This window comes from Alexandromys fortis, unplaced genomic scaffold (assembly GCF_014885135.2).
Source record: "Alexandromys fortis isolate MF-2015 unplaced genomic scaffold, M_Fortis_MF-2015_v1.1 scaffold_127, whole genome shotgun sequence".
In the NCBI taxonomy this organism is placed as follows: Eukaryota; Metazoa; Chordata; class Mammalia; order Rodentia; family Cricetidae; genus Alexandromys; species Alexandromys fortis.
In genome coordinates, this window is record NW_026068006.1 from 35,234 (window position 1) to 53,280 (window position 18,047).

Consider the following 18,047-nt stretch of genomic DNA (forward strand, 5'->3'; position numbering starts at 1 on the left):
TGTAGTTAAAGCGTACTCATGTAGGAACAGTGAAAGCTAACGGAATGGCTTATCTGTGGCTGCGGTGAGTGGACTTAACCTTTTGCTTGGTATGTCTGCTATGTGACCCCAGAGTCCAGCAGCGCAGCCATCAATAACTCCACTCTCTCTCCTAATACTTGCCACCTGGAAACTACTGACCTGGAACATGGCAGCTAAAGGCTGCAATATGTCTCTCTCGGCAAGGAGTTATACAAATCCAAACTGTTCAGTTTTCTTTTTTACAACTTGATTTATTTTTATTCTCTGTCTGCATCTATGTGTGAGGGTGCCAGGTCCTCTGAGAAAGCAGTCAGTACTCTGAACCACTGAGCCATCTCTCCAGCCCTCGTTTTCTGTCTTTTTAAAGGAGAATACACTGAAAGTTGGATAATGATACTCAAATGCTTTACTGAATTAACCTCCAACTTGGGAAGGCATGCTTTTTAACTTCTCATGCTTTTTCTCCAGACTCTTATATTATGAGGGTAATGTAGCCTCTTGTAATAGCTCAATACGGTCACCCTATTTCCTAAATCCTGACAGCTTCTGGACGTGGAAAGGAACCTTTTATGACTGTTTAAATAATCTAAAAATAGTTCCAGAAGGCAAAAGTTAAGACAAGGCTTCTTAACTGTCAAATGCCATAGACCCCCTTGGAAATCTGGTGAACATGAGGGTTCCTTCCGAGAACAATACTCGTGTGTGTGTGTGTGTGTGTGTGTGTGTGTGTGTGTGTGTAGGGTAGAACAACCTTAGATACCATTCTTCAGAAAGCATCTGCCTTGTTTGTTGAGACAGGGTGTCCCACTGGGACCTATGGCTGGCCACTTTGACTAGGCTTCCTGGCCAAAGCCTGTGGACCTGCAATCCTTTGCCTTCCCAGCACTGGGCTACAAGCCCAGCTCTTTACATGGATTCTGGGGATTGAACTTTATCATTTTATCAACTGGTAAAATTCCTAGACATCAGCATTGTATTTTAAAAAAGCACAAAGTTAAATGTCACAGTGGAAAAAAAGGGCACAAAGTTAACTGTTCATAAGGGAAACCAATTACATTGAAATGGAGTTACCAAAATACTGAGAATAAAATTCTGATAAAGATATGTATTCAGCAGAAAATTGCATAGCATATGGGTCCTGCTAAATAATATAATGGCTTAAAAAGCTGCCAGGCATCAAGCATTAATGCCAGCAGTGAGCGCTAACACGTCAGGACTGCACCCACTTGCTTCTTGCTAAGAAGTCACAGCGCCCTTAAACGTCACAGCGCTTTGCTAACTACACTTCTGTTTTGTTTTGGTTTTGGTTTTTGTTTTTTTTGAGATAGCTTTTCTCTGTGTAGCTCTGGCTGTCCTGGAACTTATTCTGGTTGGCTGCAATTCACAGAGATCCACCTGCCTCTGCCTCCCGAGCGCTGGGAATAAGGACGTGAGCCACCACTGACAGGCTATTGTCGACCTTTAAAGTCAGAGGACCTCAGTGAAAACAAACACATTCTTTTCCCATCCAAGCTCCTAAACTCCCGAAATTCAATCCCAGATGAAGTACAGACTCCCAAAGAAGTTTGTTTTTCCAGATTGTTAAACAGATCTCCCCTAGTGTACCTACTGCAGAAGGATCTCTGTCTGGAACGTAAAAAAATAAAAAAATCCAACTCTGTCCTTGTTTGCAAGCACAAACATCCTCTAAGGCTGCCCCACCCCCTCCACTCCCTCCTCCACCCACCCCACTCTTGTATCCTCTTCCCACATAACTGAGGGCCAGTGGGTGTGGCCTAGAAGCAGCTGCCTGGGGGCTGGTAGGTGACCCAGGACAGAGCTGGCTGCAGTAGCCCCCACACCCCCATCTCAGAGGCCTACTGAGAAAGGGGGCACAGTTTTGTTTTGAACCTGATTAGCTAGGGACTGGAGAGGGCTTTGGGCCAGTCTAGAGTCGAGCAAAGGTGAAGAGGGGAGCTGAAAGTAGATGGGAGGTCATGTTAGAAAAATAAGTGTGTTTATTCCAGGCTTGGGACGAACTCCGAAACCTCACCAATCTGACTTAAACCCTTATTGCAACCCACGGCCCTCCCTGCCGGCACTCAGCCTCCCTCACCTCAAACCCTTTAGGATGCTGCCTGCTTCATCTGGTCTATTTCCAGGGCTTGAAAGGGCCTTCTCGCAGGACCCTCCTCCTCTGCTGCCTTTCTTTGGACAGTCTAATGCTTATGTGCTCCTCCCGTTTCCAAACCCTAACCATGGGCTGCGCCACCCACTGTCTTGTTTTTCATTGTGTAAACTGGCCTAGCTAAGAAGGCAATAAGAAAAAGACTTGGATTTTTGAGGTTGCCAGTGTTCATGATTTTTTTTTTAATTTTAAAATAAAAATGTCCAAGCAGGATAACCGATAAAGTGCAAAATCATGAACTTGGTGAATTTCCCTCTTAGGAAAACCTAGCTTGAGCTGTCTGTGACGTGGACCTGAGTAGGTGATGCTGGCATCAAAACACTTAACTCTCCCGCCTCGGGGGCATGGATAACTTGCTGGTTCTGTCCTCTGTTCTCTGTCCACCAGTTTTGCAAAGGGATTATGAATTCTGAACCGCCTTTCCCAGTGTACTCAGGCAGGTGCTTAAGCTTTTCAGAACAATGCTGATGTGTTCCCGGGGGCCAGGCCTAGAGTCCGTGTCAGTATGAGCCCAGACAGCAAGGCAGCCTGTTTACAGCGAGCGAGCCTGACCTCCGGGACTCTGGGTGTCCAATTCCTTGCCGAGTGTGTGTAGAGGTCAGGATCTACAGTTTGTGTGTGCTACAGATTCCCCACAGGGCACGCGTGCAGCTCGCTTTGCTGGAGAAGAGTTTTGTGACGTACGTTTAGGAAAAATAAGACTTGTGTTCAGAACTATAGCTGAGCAACCCACACGTTCTCAGTGACACGTCCGTGTCTGTCGGACGGAATGTCTGTAGTTGCGCTTATGAGGGGAGAGTGAGAGAGGACACAGCTGCTCTATTTAAGAGGCTACACAAGGCCAGCGTTGCCTTCCTGGCAGCTGAGGACAGTGAAGGACGGAGTTTCCCTGCCCAGCTAATTCATTTAGGGCTTTAGCAGGTCTTTATAATGTTGACCTGGATATGGTGGGTGAACTGGGCTCAGTACCTCCATGAACTTGGTCGTGGCGTTGAGCATGCAGGTTCGATACTGCTCACCCCGGTATTCGAACGGTACCATGACGAAGCCGATGGCCTCTGGGATGGCCAGAATAAAGGACAGGACCCAGATGGAGACAATTTCAATGGCGGTAATCAAGGGGATCCCGATTCCTTGAACACGACTCCACGAGGCCACTGCTCTGTACCTGAATAGGAGGAGGGGAAGAGGAGGGGGAGGGGGAAGGGAGGGTGGTAAATCAAGTTAGTATAGTTTCAACTAATTTTGACTAGAAGGTGCCTCCCCTTGGCAGAACGCCATTGGCTTTCAGGGAATTTTCTTTGAGCCTTGATGTGAAATAAAACAAAACAAAGCAAAAGCAGTTTACCCATCATGGCGAGGCTGTCCGAAATCTCTTAAGAAAGAAGATTAAGGAGTGCTATAAAATAGTCATCCGGATATGATGTAGATGCGGTAACCATGAGCACGTAGCAGCTATGGGAGTCCTGCATGAGGTCTTCACAGGACTGGGCCCTTCGGCAGTCCATCATGATGGGGCTGGTGCCCACCCCCTTCCTGAGAAACTGTCATTGCCATTAATGGTAGTACTGGGAGGCAGTGTCTTTTTCTTCAGTAGTGTTCAAGTTGTTCATGTTCCAGTAAAATGACCATCCACCCATGCTCGTAAGTAACCTAGTTAAACTGAGGGGTGCGTGGGAGACAGGACTAGTCGGGAAGAAGGGGCTCAGAGAGAGGAGACAAGAGAGGGTAATGGGGCTGAATATAATCATAATACATTGCATATAAGTATGAAATTGTCAATAAAGCAGTAAGTAAGCAAATAATGGCAAAAGTGAAAAGAAAACCTTGGCATACTTAGAAAGAGATACCAGTCTGTGGGTGTGTCCGTGAGCTGTACGCTGAGGACCAGGAGGAGAGCAGGGTAGTTCTTTCTATAGCAATATGTACACACACACACACACACACACACACACACACACACACACACACACACGCGCGCACACACACACACACACAATGCATATTCCACACAGTTCCAAGCTATCCTGGAACTCACTTTGTAGACCAGGTTGGCCTTGAACTCACAGAGATCTGCCTGCCTCAGACTCCTGAGTGCTGGGCTTAAAGACATGGGCCACCGCTTTCGGCTTCTCTTTATTAACAAAACTTGAAAGATTATTAATGAAGTGTGTGATTCTTGAGTGAATCATCACCACACATATTCCATATTTCCTCCCTTCCTTTGTCTTCAGGATATTATTAGAGTGGGCTTTACCAGGCACCAGGCTCAACAAATACCGTTTTTGCAAGTGCTAAACTATTGTTAAGGATCTCACATTTTAGCTCTGTTCCAGGGAATATGAAACCCTTCATTCCTAACCTTCAGACTAACAACCTAAGAGAAGACAATAGTTCATAGTGATGATAGAGCATAAGGGTAAATGAATAAGAAATAAAATATAAATAACTCTGATATTAAGAAATCGTGTTTATTGGGGCTGGAGAGATGGCTCAGTGGTTAAGAGCACTGACTGCTCTTCTAGAGGACCTGGGTTCAATTCCCAGCACCCACATGGCAGCTCACAGCTATCTGTAACTCCAGTTGCAGGGGACCCAACACACTCATGCACATAAGATAAAAATAAATAATTAAAAAAGGAAATCATGCTTATTTTAGTTTTTATTTCAATATTATGGTGTTTGTATGAATTGAGACAGTGTCTCATGGAGTGTCTCATGTCCCAGGATGTAGAATTCACAACATTTCCTAGGATGACCTTGAACTCCTGACCCTCTTGCCTCTACTTCCCTAGTGCTGGGATTATAGACGTGTGCCACTTGCCTGGCTATTTAATTTTTTTTTTAATGATATCAACCGCCTTTAAATGTCTGGCTTGGAAAGTCCACGCTCTTTGACTTGATGATGGCCCGATGGTAACTGCTGTCAGACTTACTATGAAGAAAAGACCTAGGACATAGCATGATCTTTTTATTTTTATTTTTTTATGGCATGGTGTTTTTGTGGTCTTATTCTCGACATTTTCCCTCCTGCTGTAATGGAAAAATAAACATTTTATTTTTATAGCATTCATTGAATAGTGCAGGAGAAGGCTGTATAACAAACCAAAGCATCGGAGACAGATGCACTTGGGTTTGCAGGACCCGAGATTGACTGCTGAAGATTAATCAGTGAGTGAAGGCAGTGCACAAGCCCCCCAATTTCACCAAAATGAGATTTTCGCCAATTATATTTAGTTCACCATCTCAGTGTGTCTACACAGTATTTATCTGTGAAACCCAGCTCCCGAGAACAATAATGCCTAATCCTTTCTGAGATTTACTTAGAGATTAGAACCTATAAACTTCTGTAAGTTATGATGACACCACAGGACACATGTGGAGCCCACGTGGCTGGAGAAATGCTTTGCAGGGTATTTTCAGGGTGAGTAAGATTTATGTGCATAAGAATGTCTGGGAAAAGGCCAGGTCAGTTGAGAATGGGATAAAATGCAGCTATACGAAGAGGCACGAGAAACCTCTCATAGTTAGGCAGAAACTCATCCTAAAACTCACGGTTCTTTTTAGTACGATAAAGTTTGGTGCCTATTTTGATTTCCCATTCTATTTGACTCTCTTTGTGGCTTATTGATCTGGCAGCCTGATGTTCTGTAAAAGCTGGAGTGGAGACAGGATGTCTGTGTCCAGAGACTGCCAGCTGAGGTGATTTAAATAAAACACCCTTTCTCCCAAGAGCAGAAGAAGCTGGGTTTCTTAGCTGGCATCTCTGGAAGAAGATGGTAAGACAATGTGATGACTATGTTTACAAATCAGCATCATTGCATACTGTATCATGAGTAAATCTGACACACACACACACACACACACCCATAATCTGATATAGTTTTTTTTACATGCGTAGAAATAATTTTTAGCATCTAGTTCACTAAACAACTCATAACCTGTCTCGTCCTTTTTTGACTCATATCACAAAGAACTAGATTATTTTCCATTTGTTATCACATGAATCTTGATATCATCTTTGTGAGATTTAAAAAATGACTACAGAGCAAATAGAAACAACAGCTTGTGATGATGGACATGGGAGGCTGTGGAAAATAAGAAACCCTAAATGTTCCCATGTTAATTTTTTTTCTTGGAAGTTTATTATAGCACGTGTCTGTGTACACACACACACACACACACACACACACACACACACACACAGCCTTTTCTTACTCCTGAACAGCTTTTAGTTTAGTTGATTGTGTGTGTGAAAGGTGTTTTCAGGTGTAATATTCTGCCATCATCGTCACCACCGACGAGTTCAGTCCTCATCTCCTTAGCTGGGTCCAATACAGCCCCAAATCTTTAGCAGTGGATTTTGCTAGACCCCAGTCCTCGGAACACCTCCATCCTACGGAATTATCATCATTTAAACCAAATGTGTTGATAATGGACCAAATTTATAGCTCTAGCCTCGAACCCAACGCACACTGTGAATTTGAACAGGTAGTTACCAACTTGAGAGTTCTACTGGGCATCTTGTGAGCACCCATATATGTTCCCAAACCTTGCTTCTCTCCTCTTCCAGCACACACTCAGTCTTTTCACATCTGCCTTCAAAGGTGCCCACTTCTAGCATGGTGCAACACACTTTAATCCCAGCACTCAGGAGGCAGAGGTAGGGGGATCACTGAGAGTCCGAGGTCAGCCTGGCCTACATATCAAGTTCCAGGACAGCCAGGGTTACACAGAGAGACTTTGTCTCAAAAAAACAAACAACAAACAAATAAAAACCAAAAAACCCCAAAAAAACCAATGCCCCCAAACCAAACTAAAATAAAAACTCACAAAAAGGAGTGCTCACTCTCGCCTCTCACCCACCACCATGCCGCCTACATTGTTTTGATAGTTTCCTAACTGGCATCTGGACCCATTCTGCCCTGCCACAGCCTTTTTTGGACAGCAATGGAGACGAACTTACTAAGTAGGGCACAGTTTGTTCCCACCTGCCTCGACTGCTCTCCTTTCAGGGACACCCATGAGGCACCCACACATCTGCTTGCTCTCTTCCTTTAGGTTTCTACTCAGTAGTAGCTTTTGTTTGCTTGTTTTTGAGACAGGGTTTCTCTCTGTAACAGTCCTGGTTATCCTGGAACCAGCTCTTGTGGACCAGGCTGACCTAGAAGTCACAGAGATCGGCCTGCCTCTGCCTCCCGAGTGCTGGGATTAAAGTTGTGCGCCACCACTGCCGGACATTCAGTTGTATCTTAAAAACATTTTTAAAAATTTAGATTTAGGTTTCACTGTGCATCCAAGACTAAACTGAAACAAACTATTTAGCCACAGGTGGGCTTGGATTTGTGGTTCCCTACATTACTATCCCTGGTGCTGGGATCAGATCTGTTGAGCTGGGGCTCACCTGACATTTTATGAAACCCCTACCTCAAACTTCGGAGCCCTCTTCCTGTTCCATTTACATTTGTCTTACCACTATGGGACAAACCAAAAGTTCTTTCTTTACGTATTTGTTGATTGTCTGAGCCAGCCCTCCATCTAGACAACCATTGCCATACAGGGCACTTAGTGTTTCCCGTATGAAGCGACAGGTACCGGACAGATACCTGCTGCGTCAAGTGACTTCTCCCATCCTTGCTGTGTCCTTCCCCCGTACCACGCGCTGTTTTACTTTGTTGGACAAAGCACTTTATGTTACGAACACTTTGATGCTTCTCAGGCTAGTGCTGGATTAGGTAACACACACAAAAGCTAATCCTTTCTCCTTTTCTTTTAAAGCATAGAATCAAATAATTTTAAAACAAGGATGGACCTCTGGGCTGTCAATTTTGCCTTTGTATTCAAGATGGGGCCCCTAAGAACTGGAAAGGCAAAGGGTGGGTGTGGCCACACCCAAGCCAGTCTCCAGGGAATGGGGAGCCTGGGACAGGATGTGTGTCTGCTGACGCCCTGACATGTGGCATGTCACAACTTAAAGGGTAGACCATCTTTTACGTAGGTGAAATTGTTTGTCATAGTTAGCGTGTGCCTATACGTCAATTTAAAAATGTTTAAAAGGCCAGAAGCAGCTCTTTCTTATTATTTTTTTTAAGATAGGGTCTCTCAGTGTAGCCCTGACAGTTCTGGAACTCTCTGTGTAGAACGCTGGCCTCGAACTCTCTATGTAGACCAGGCTGGCCTCAAACTCACAGAGACCTTCCTTAGATCTGGCTACCTCTGCCTCGCGAGTGCTAGGATTAAAGGTGTGCGCCACCACTGCCTGGCCATCGCTACTACTATAAGCATAGTTTGAATCAGTTATCACTGTACTTTTGCCCTGTTTATATGGAAGAACTCTCTCCATGGCACATGGCATTCGTCAGTTTAACGGCTGCACACGGTGAAACGGTATTGCTCCCATTTCCGTCAGCCTTGTGTGTGGCACGTCTAGTGTGTCACAGGGGTGAAGACCACATTTGTACACATATTTTTTCCTCATTGTGAGTAACTTTCCTAGATGAATTATTAGGAGTAGCATCGTTAAATCAAGGCAACGGGAGGCAGCTCAAGCACACTTGTTCTGGGGATAAAGTCTCCCTGTGCTGTGCGGCCGGGCTTGAACCTCACTGTGTAGCTTACTCCAGTGTCTGCAATCCTCCTGCCTCGGTCTCCCAAGCACCTGGATGACGGCTGTGCTTCAGCACACTGGCTCATGTGGTAGAAAAAGCATGGTCTAGTAAGTGCCTGTTGACGACAGCTTGCTCACCCTGGAACATACTGGGTTTTCCTCAGTTTTGCTGCTTCGGTAATGGGTACATCCACCTTTGCTCCTGTCTGTCTAATTGAGAGCAAGCTGTCATTTGTGGTGGTTACTCTGATTTATATCCTCACACGAAGGACAAACTGCCACAAGGAGGACTGGAGGGAGAATCCTGTCCGAGAGAATTTTCTCAAGAGACCACATGAGCCGGGTGAACAGGAGATGCAGATGCGGACATTTCTGTAGCTGGTTGAGTCAAGCCCGCCTGTTCCAGGATTGGGCCTCTGGTAACTGGCACCACGGTCCTGCCATGGCAGAAGGCTGGGAGGCTCCAGTTGTCCCTGCCAAGGGGTCAGACAAGTGGACCCGAGACAAGCTCAGTGCCAGCTGCAAACCACGGTGACCCCAGCTGAGGTGACAAGGAGCAGAAGCGTCCAAATTCCTGCATAACATGGTAAGATCTGATAAAATGGCGGTTTTAAATGGCCGAGTTTGAGGGTAGCTGGTTATCAAGGAGAAAAGCAGTTAGCAAAACTGAGCAGCTGCCTGATCCTGACAGGAGACCGAGATAAAGGATGATGAAGTGCGTGCTGCAGGAGCAGACCCGAGACGAGATCCTGAGGTGCCCTAGCCAGTGGGGGACTCCGTACACATCGTCTCTGGCTCAGCTACTTCTGTGCCTTCACGCTTACTACAAAGCAGTAGGACATCACAATCAGGACAGGAGACACTGAAGCCAAGTGCAAGGCACGCACTTCAGACACCACCGTAGGTTTGTGGAGTTAGCATTCGTCGCGAGACGGTGAGCGAGGGCCGAGACCCGTGAGCGGCGCCGCGCCCGCCATCGCGTCTGAAGTGAAGGGCATACAAAGGAAAACTACCTTCCTGATGATCTTTGCAGCTTTTCCAGGAATCTAATTATACATTGCTCTGGAAGAGTCGTTAAATGAGCTTTATCTTTTTATGGGCTCCTTCTCCAGACATCTTCTAACTACAAGTTGGATCCGTACCCAGGCCTGTTTATAGCTTGACCCTGTCATCATCTTCTACTTTAAACAAGACCATTAACCTCACAGAGAGCAGCACTGAATCGCCTTTCTTCTTCGGTTCTTCCCCAAATAAAGTAAAAGTAACATTTGAAGCTCATTAGAGCTGCAAGAAAAACCATTTCATGGTTGGTAACAGTTGATTCTGCAAGGTTTCTGGGAGAAACTTAGTCCTTGCACAAGTGTACTTAATCTTTGCATTGGAAAGTTACTGATAAAGCTGAACAGAGGTCAAAACTTGTTCTTAAATTTCTCTATTTCTGAAAAATGTTTCTTTTCTCTTTCATAGGAGAATGAGAACATAAATTTATGGTAAGTAAATAATAGTTTAATTTAAGGAGGATTAGTAAAAAGGATAAGCCGAGGTCAGTACATAGATGAACAAGGAAATCTCCTCAGCCAGATGCAAATTATGTCTCCTGACTGCCTTGTTTATCTGACTCAGACCCATGGCGAGGAAGCTGGGACATTTCTGCGGTTTGATTGCATTCTGTATTTGCGTAAGTAATTACAGAAGAAATCCAAAAGTCCTTAGGTATATGCTGTCTCTCCGAACAACTCCAAAATGAAAGATGATTATCATTAAATATCATTAAAATGCCATGGAAACTCTGCCTGGGTGGTAATTTGGTTCAAACAAGAAAAATATGGTTTTATAAACTGAAAATTATTTTAAAAGGACTCCAGACGTCCCCTTTCTTACTGCCTGTTTCATTTTCCTTTTTTCTTTCTTTCTTTCTTTTTTTTTTTTTTTCTTCAGGGTTTTGCTGTAGTTTTTTAAGAGTCTGTCCTAGAACTCACTCTGTAGACCAGGCTGGCTTTGAACTCACAGAGATCTGCCTGCCTCTGCCTCTGCCTTCTGAATGCTGGGATTAAAGGCGTGCATACCACCACGCGGCAACTCTATAGCTTTTAAATGTTGAACATGGTGCATGGAATACCATGTTCTTCCTTTTGCCAACTGTCACAATTCTTTTCTTGTTTCTTTTCCCCACATGACTTTTAGACTTATTTTAAACAGAGAGTGTAATGAGAATACATCTCCGATCGTACATTCTATCAGTGGCGTTACAGGCACCATATAAAAGCTTCTCATTCTCAGATCTTACAGCACATCAGGAGGCAGCCGTGCCTACCACAGCCCCTCCAGTGCTGGGTAAAATACAGCACTTAAATGATGGAAGAAGTCACACTGGCAAGCTTATGAAGGGAGTGACAGTGAGAATCTATTAGTGACTCAGATCAGGTTGTTGCCACTTGTTTAGCTTCTTAGGGAAATGGCCAGCTCACCACAATCCGCTGTTCAGTCGGTGGGAACTGTTCAGTGGTCTCTTAGGCTGCTTTTCATTGCTCCTTCTACTGGGAAGTAAACGTGGGACTTTGCACATGCCTGGAGGTGCTCGCCAACGAGCCACATCTCCCGTGACCTAGTGCGGCAACCCTTGGCGTCTGACACAAGGCAGAGGCATATCTCTCAGTGGATTGCTGCGAATTCTAATAGCTAGTTTTTGCATTTAACCACAGAAACAAGGACATTTTTTGATTATCCATATTTACCATCCATAAAATACCACTGTATTTTAAACTATTGGTTTAATTATTTTTAAAAAATAAAATATAAAAGTAATAAATTTATTTTAAATAGCAGTACAGAACAGTTTATTTTTGTGCTTCAGTTATCAGGGCCATGGCACTATATGAAAGGACACCATTATAATTTATAACTACTAATGAGCTTTTATGTCTTAACAATAATAATTTTATTTGAAAATTATTAATTGTAACTGAGGATCTATAAGCACTCAGTTCTTTACGAGAGAGAGCTTCACTCGGTGCTGACAGCTGTGATCGTTAGTGGCATGACTTAAAATCATGGTAAGTTTTTCTAAGTTGTACATAAGCCAAAGGAATGGTACCTTGTACACTGACCACACAGCACTGTATTAAATGTGTAGGAGTGCCACAAGATGTCCTGACTTTGGTTCCTTATAGTAATGGTCATGGTGGATGTTAGAAGTTGAAGGTAACATCATCTAGAAGTATACAAAAATCAAACCTTCTCCTTCCCCTTAACTTCCTCTTCTTCTCTCCCCTCTCCTTTAGAGACAGAGATTGTGTGTGTGTGTGTGTGTGTGTGTGTGTGTGTGTGTGTGTGTAGTCCTGGCTGTCCTGGAACTTGCTCTGTAGATCAGACTGGTTTCAAACACAGAGATCCTCCTGCCTCTGCTTCCAGAGTGTTGGGATTAAAGGCATGTGTCTCTACTACCTGATTTAAATCAGGTATTTTTTTTTCAATGTCATCTGAAAATTTTTCCATTAGTGATTCTTTTTGCCTAAGATTTTTTGTCTAGTTTTATTTCTATTTGATGTGATGGGTGTTTGCCTGGATATAGGTATGTGCATCATGTGCATGCAGTGTCCCCAGAGGCCAGAGGGGGTGATGAAGCTCAGGATCTGGAGTTGCAGAAGGTTTTGAGCTCCCTATGCATCTCTGGATGCCTGAGGGAACATTGGATCTCCCAGGGTTGGAGTTACAAACTGTTTGGAGCTGCCATGTCAGTTCTAGGAACTGAACCCAGGTCCTATGCAAGAGCAGCAGTGCTCTAACTCCTGAGCTGTCTTTCTACCTCCAAGTTTTCTTAAACTTTTATTATTTTTAATTGTGTGTGTCTGTTGTGGGGGATGTGCAGGTTCATGGAGCCAGAGGAGCTGGAATCATAGGTGGTCTGGGTGCCAAGCACCAAACTGTGGTTCTCTGGAAGAACATGCATGATCTTTTTGAAAAATTGTTTTTATTGCACTATACACTTTTGTCAGCTCCCCTTCCTTCCTCCCCTCTCCCCTTCTACCTTCTCCCATGGCCCTCATGCTCCCAATTTACTCAGGAAATCTTGTCTTTTTCTCCTTTCTATGTAGATCCCTGTATGTCTTTCTTAGGGTCCTTTTTGTTGTCTAGGTTCTTTGGGATTGTGAACTGTAGCCTGGTTTTTCTTTGCTTTATGTCTCAAAGTGACTTATGAGTGAGTACATATTATATTTGTCTTTCTGGGTCTGGGTTACCTCGATATGTTTTTTTTTCTAGGTCCATCCATTTGCCTGCAAATTTCAAGATGTCATTATTATTTAGCACTGAGTAGTATTCCATTGTGTAAATGTACCACATTTTCTTCATCCATTCTTCAGTTGAGGGGCATCTAGGTGGTTTCCAGGTTATGGCTATTGTGAATAACAGTGCTATGAACATAACTGAGCACACGTCCTTGTGGTATAATTGAGCATCCTTTGGGTACATACCCAAAAGTGGTCTTGCTGGGTCTTGAGCATGCACGATCTTAACCATGGACCCAACTCTCTAGCCCCCCCTTGCCTGAGAAAATTTTCATGAGACACCATGTTTATAAGCACATAAAATAAAAACATAGATGAAACATTTACTGATAATGTGCCATGAGTAAATCAACCCAATTGTTTAGTATGCATATAATTTTATTTACTTCTTATTATTGCGTGTGAGCATAGTAAGTGTGTGACCTGTCACAGGGATTTGTAGAGGTCAGAACACAAGTTTGTGGAGTCATTTCTTTACTTCCACTTTTATGTTGGTTCTGAACATGGAACTCAAGTCACTGGACTTGCACGGCTAGTGAGTTTACCCACTGTATCATCTCACTGGCCCAATTCTAGCATTTATTAAAGATAAATGCAATATGGTATACTAATGATATGGGAGCTCTTGAGATCACTATTTTGGGCAGCTGGAGATGGTGTAGTGGTTAAGAGTGTTTTCTGCTCTTGAGGAAGACCCATGTTCAGTTCTCAGCACCCGTGTTGGACAGCTCACAGCCTACTAACTGCAGCTTCAAGGGATCCCATGCCCTCGTTTAGCCTCTGTGGGTGCCTGCACACACACATGTAAAATAAGATAATTTTTGTATTGTACCATGTGGACTAAATTCAATTGTTTTCAGAACTGACTGATTTTTTGAATTTATAATAGCCAGTGCTGAGAATATCTCTTTTTACAAGACATAGTACAAAAAGGCAAGAGCATGTTTAGAGCTGTTTTAGAAACTGTTGGAAAGTCTGCTCTAATCCTTTTTTTTTTTTTTTTTTTGAGACAGCATTGGAGCCTATCCTGGAACTAGCTTTTGTACAGCAGGCTGGCCTTGAACTCAGAGAGCTCTGCCTGCCCCTGTCTCCAGGGATTAAAGGCGTGCACCCCCACTGCCCGATGCATTTATAATGTTTTAAAATGAAACTCAAGTCAATAATTCAAAGAGCAGCTTTTAAAATCAAACATTCTAACCCAAGTCAAAGCAAATGTACTTGCTTAGCAATGATGGCAGGGAAATATTGCAAGTCTTTGTTTTCTGTAACTAAACCGTTATGTTTAATATGTACACCAAACACTGCAAATTTATATTATACTACTGTATATGTATGTATATGTATATATATATATATATATAATAAAATATATATATATAGTGTGTGTGTGTGTGTGTGTGTGTGTGTGCATCTTGAATCTGGGCCGAGTGATTCAGGCAGTGTGTACTGGCCCTGTGTGACGAGAGCACACACACCGTAAAGTCACACTGTGCGTTCAGAACCAAGGCTACCACAAAGCCGCTTGGTGCAACAGGGGCAAACAGTACAGAAACACCTTCAGCTCACTACACATTTGGTTTTGAGTTTATTTTTGGTCATCAAATGTTCAGAAACCTCTTACTATTCCTTTTGTTGCTGCTGTTGCAACTTCGGGTCTGCAACCATCAGTTTAGGAAGCTCTTCCTCGAAGTCATTTGTGAGTATTATGGGTCTTTCAGAACTGGAGTAATTTCTTTTGTTGCCCTCGCTTGAAAAATAAAATCTAACAAACTTGCGCATCATTGCGTGGCTCAAGCATTTGAAATATGACTCAACAGCATTTTCCTTTTCTTAATAATAATGGCATATCACCAGTCTAAAACATAGGATTTGCATATTCTAGGTCTCTTTTTCTCAGCAAGTTTATTCCATCAATATACTAATTTTATTTTATTTCTTAAGGAAGCCAAATTGTGTATCATTGGCAAATATGCTAGGTACATGTGGATGTACCAATGAGATGGATACCAATTGGCAAATGTGGGAAGCAATTCTAAACGCTGGGGCAAGATTGTTAACGTCTTACCTCACTTGCCCGTGGTTAACAGTCGTCTGTGGCACTGACTCTCACACTCTTTTTCTGAGAAAGGTGGCTTTCTAAACCTCACTAAAGAGCGAAAAGAAAGCCGTTTGTTACCTGTCGACACTGAGGGCACAGAGATTCAAGACGGTGATGCCCACGGATGACTTCTGCAGGAAGGGGAAGAGCTTGCAGAGAAATACCCCAAAATCGTTGTGGTCAGAAGGCCAGCGCCCCGCCAACAGCTGAAAAGATGAGACAGGAATAAGAAATGGCGAGGCTGGTCCAGCATGCGCCCCCCCTCCCCGTGTGTCCTCAGCGAGGCTGGCCCAGAATGCACCCCCTTGTGTCCCCAGAGAGGCTGGCCCAGAATGCACCCATGCTTGCGTCCTCAGTTGCACTTTTACTATTGTGTGTGAACATGTGGCCAGATAGCAAGTTTTCTCCTTTTAGCTTTCAAGTCCCCCCCTTTCCGAATATCTTTTGAAAGAAGCTTTTCCTTTGACTCAGCCTCTTCCTCAAGCACTATAACCGTCTTAACCAGCTTATCAAACTTTCCACAGAAACTTTGTCCAAGTGTCCAGTCTTGCCACTAAAATGCTGTTCTGAACTCAGGTTCTTGGTGAACTTCATGAAAAATTCCATAACTGTGGCTGCCTAGTGTCTGGAACATATAAAGGCACGAGGCACTATTTCCGGACTATGTTTTCCGGTCGGACTATGTTTTCCTGACTATGAGTTTCGGGCTGAAGCACCCTTGAAAAGACAAGGATTGTGGTTTTAACGGCAACTTGCTACAAACTAGAATCAGCTCAAAGAATGGGGGATCTTTCAGCTCGCTCTGTCTTAGCAATAAAATAGGAATAAAAGGAGGGGGCACCATGGAAGCAAGTTGTGCAGTGCACAGCTTCCTGGCTTTTCTTTTTTATTACATTTATTTATTTATTTGTGTGTGTGTGTGTGTGTGTGTGTGTGGTGACAAAAGTGTGGAGATCAGAGCTGGTTGTCTCTTTCCATCCTGTGAACCCAGGGAATAACTCAGGTCAGCAGGCTTTGAGGTAAACACTGTTAGCCACTAAACATACTTTTTCTTTCTCTCTCTCCTTTCTTCTTCCTTCCTCCCTCCCTCCCTCCCTCCCTCCCTCCCTCCCTCCCTCCCTCCCTCCCTCCCCTTCTTTCTTTCTCTCTCTTTCTTTCTTTCTTTCTTTCTTTCTTTCTTTCTTTCTTTCTTTCTTTCTTTCTTTCTTTCTCTCTTTCGCTCTTGGGGTTCCTGATGAGTGCCAGAGATACATCTTTCCTCTTATTTACTAACACGACAACCAAACCAAATGACAAGTCTATCAAGGTCCCCAAGTTTCCCACCTAAAGGCAACCCTTCCTGATAGCTATGTGGTTTCTTACAGAAAACTTTCAATGCAATACCGTCTTTGTCCTTTTCTTAAACAAACAGGAACATATGCAAAAATAATTTTAAAAGTTTAGTGTGTTTTCTTTTTCTGGAGCAATTTAATGGAAAGCACTATTACTTAAGAAAAAGGTCTTGGGCTTTAAAATGGCTTGGATAAAACAGTTTTCGCAAGGACCACACTTGATTAGCAGCTATTTAGTATGATATCTCGGCCACGGAAAAGTAACTGCTGATTTCTTTAATGTTCACAAGCGAAGATCAGCGCCACGACAGAAACAACAAACAAACTGTCAAGTCGAAGTGACTCAAAGGCTCATTTGGAACATGGGAGCCATAGCTTATTTTTATAGCCATAGAAAGGCCTGTGTTATGAAAGCCTCACGTTGTGTCTCTTTGAGAACAGCGTGTGGTTCCTAGCATGAGAGTGTGGACCGACTGCACCAGGGCTTCCACCCCTGCATCAGAGACTCTAAAGTCATGAACTCAGACCATGTCCTCATGTTCTGACATGACGGTATGCAGGCTCGGAGTGCATATTCACGCTGTGATTTATTTTCTATTTCCAAGGTATCAATATTCCAAAGTAGCATTTCCACTATTTTTGTTAGGTGAAATGATACACAGAGCATTGGGTGGGAAAGCGTCAACTTAGGCTACAAGGTGGCTGACTGCCGTAAGCCCTCCTTTGGGTGACAGGTGCATAGCTTTCTAGGAGGTTCAGGGAAGGTCTGGGGAGATGACACACGTCGTGTGGGTAAACCCTTAACTTGTCTCCTCCCCTTTCTGCAGCAGAGTTCGGAGGAGCACCGCAGACGACAGAGGACAGTCCTCTCAGCAGGGGACACTGGCCTTTTTCTAACCAGCTGAAGTAGATGCTCATGCTAAGACTGCAAATTAATGTAAAAACTCCAATTCAGGTGGTTGATTTGGATTGTGTCAAGCCAACGTCATGAAATCGACAGGGTGTCTTTTCTTAAACCTGCTAGATATAGGTTACTTACAAATGTGTATAATCTGGTACACATGAAGGCCTGTTTTCAGAACGGCTAAATCCCAGGCACCTTTATGTCCACTTCTGCATTTTGTACTTTTGTGCAAAGTGGTGTCTTATTTGGTATGCACAGTGTCAGTTTGTGCTGTTTATCTGGAACATGCCTCACAACCAGATGTAAGGGCAAAGTCTGGGACGAGCTAGATGACGTAACATCCTGCCCTAGCGATCCCTAGTCCTGGCAGGTAAACACAGTCCTCATTGTAGGTTGGCTTATTGTTACTTCCCTTCCAGTGCTACAAGCTCAGTTTTTCTTTTTTAACTTGTTGGCAGATTCAAGCTAATCACCAGGAGAAGCACTTCGGAGAAGTATTCTCAATATGAGGATTAATGTATGAGGATTAAGGGAGTTAGTGAAAACCATCCCAGCACCTGGGCCACAACCCAGACCTGTGCTGATCTGTCTCTCTTGGGAATATGAAACAATATCAGAATCTTCTGGGTGTTA

General features: G+C 43.8%; 1 protein-coding gene across 2 annotated transcripts in view; it reads right to left on the reverse strand.

The window, feature by feature from the left end:
- Ednra (endothelin receptor type A) overlaps positions 1-18,047 on the reverse strand; it is a 60,471-nt gene that overhangs the window by 8,223 nt on the left and 34,201 nt on the right. For both annotated transcript variants that reach the window (XM_050161567.1, XM_050161566.1), the window contains exons 3-4: positions 15,258-15,385; positions 3,158-3,356 (exon numbers count right to left, since the gene is read on the reverse strand). In XM_050161567.1, coding sequence (XP_050017524.1) covers positions 3,158-3,356; positions 15,258-15,385 — 327 coding nt within the window. The remainder of the gene's footprint in view (positions 1-3,157; positions 3,357-15,257; positions 15,386-18,047) is intronic.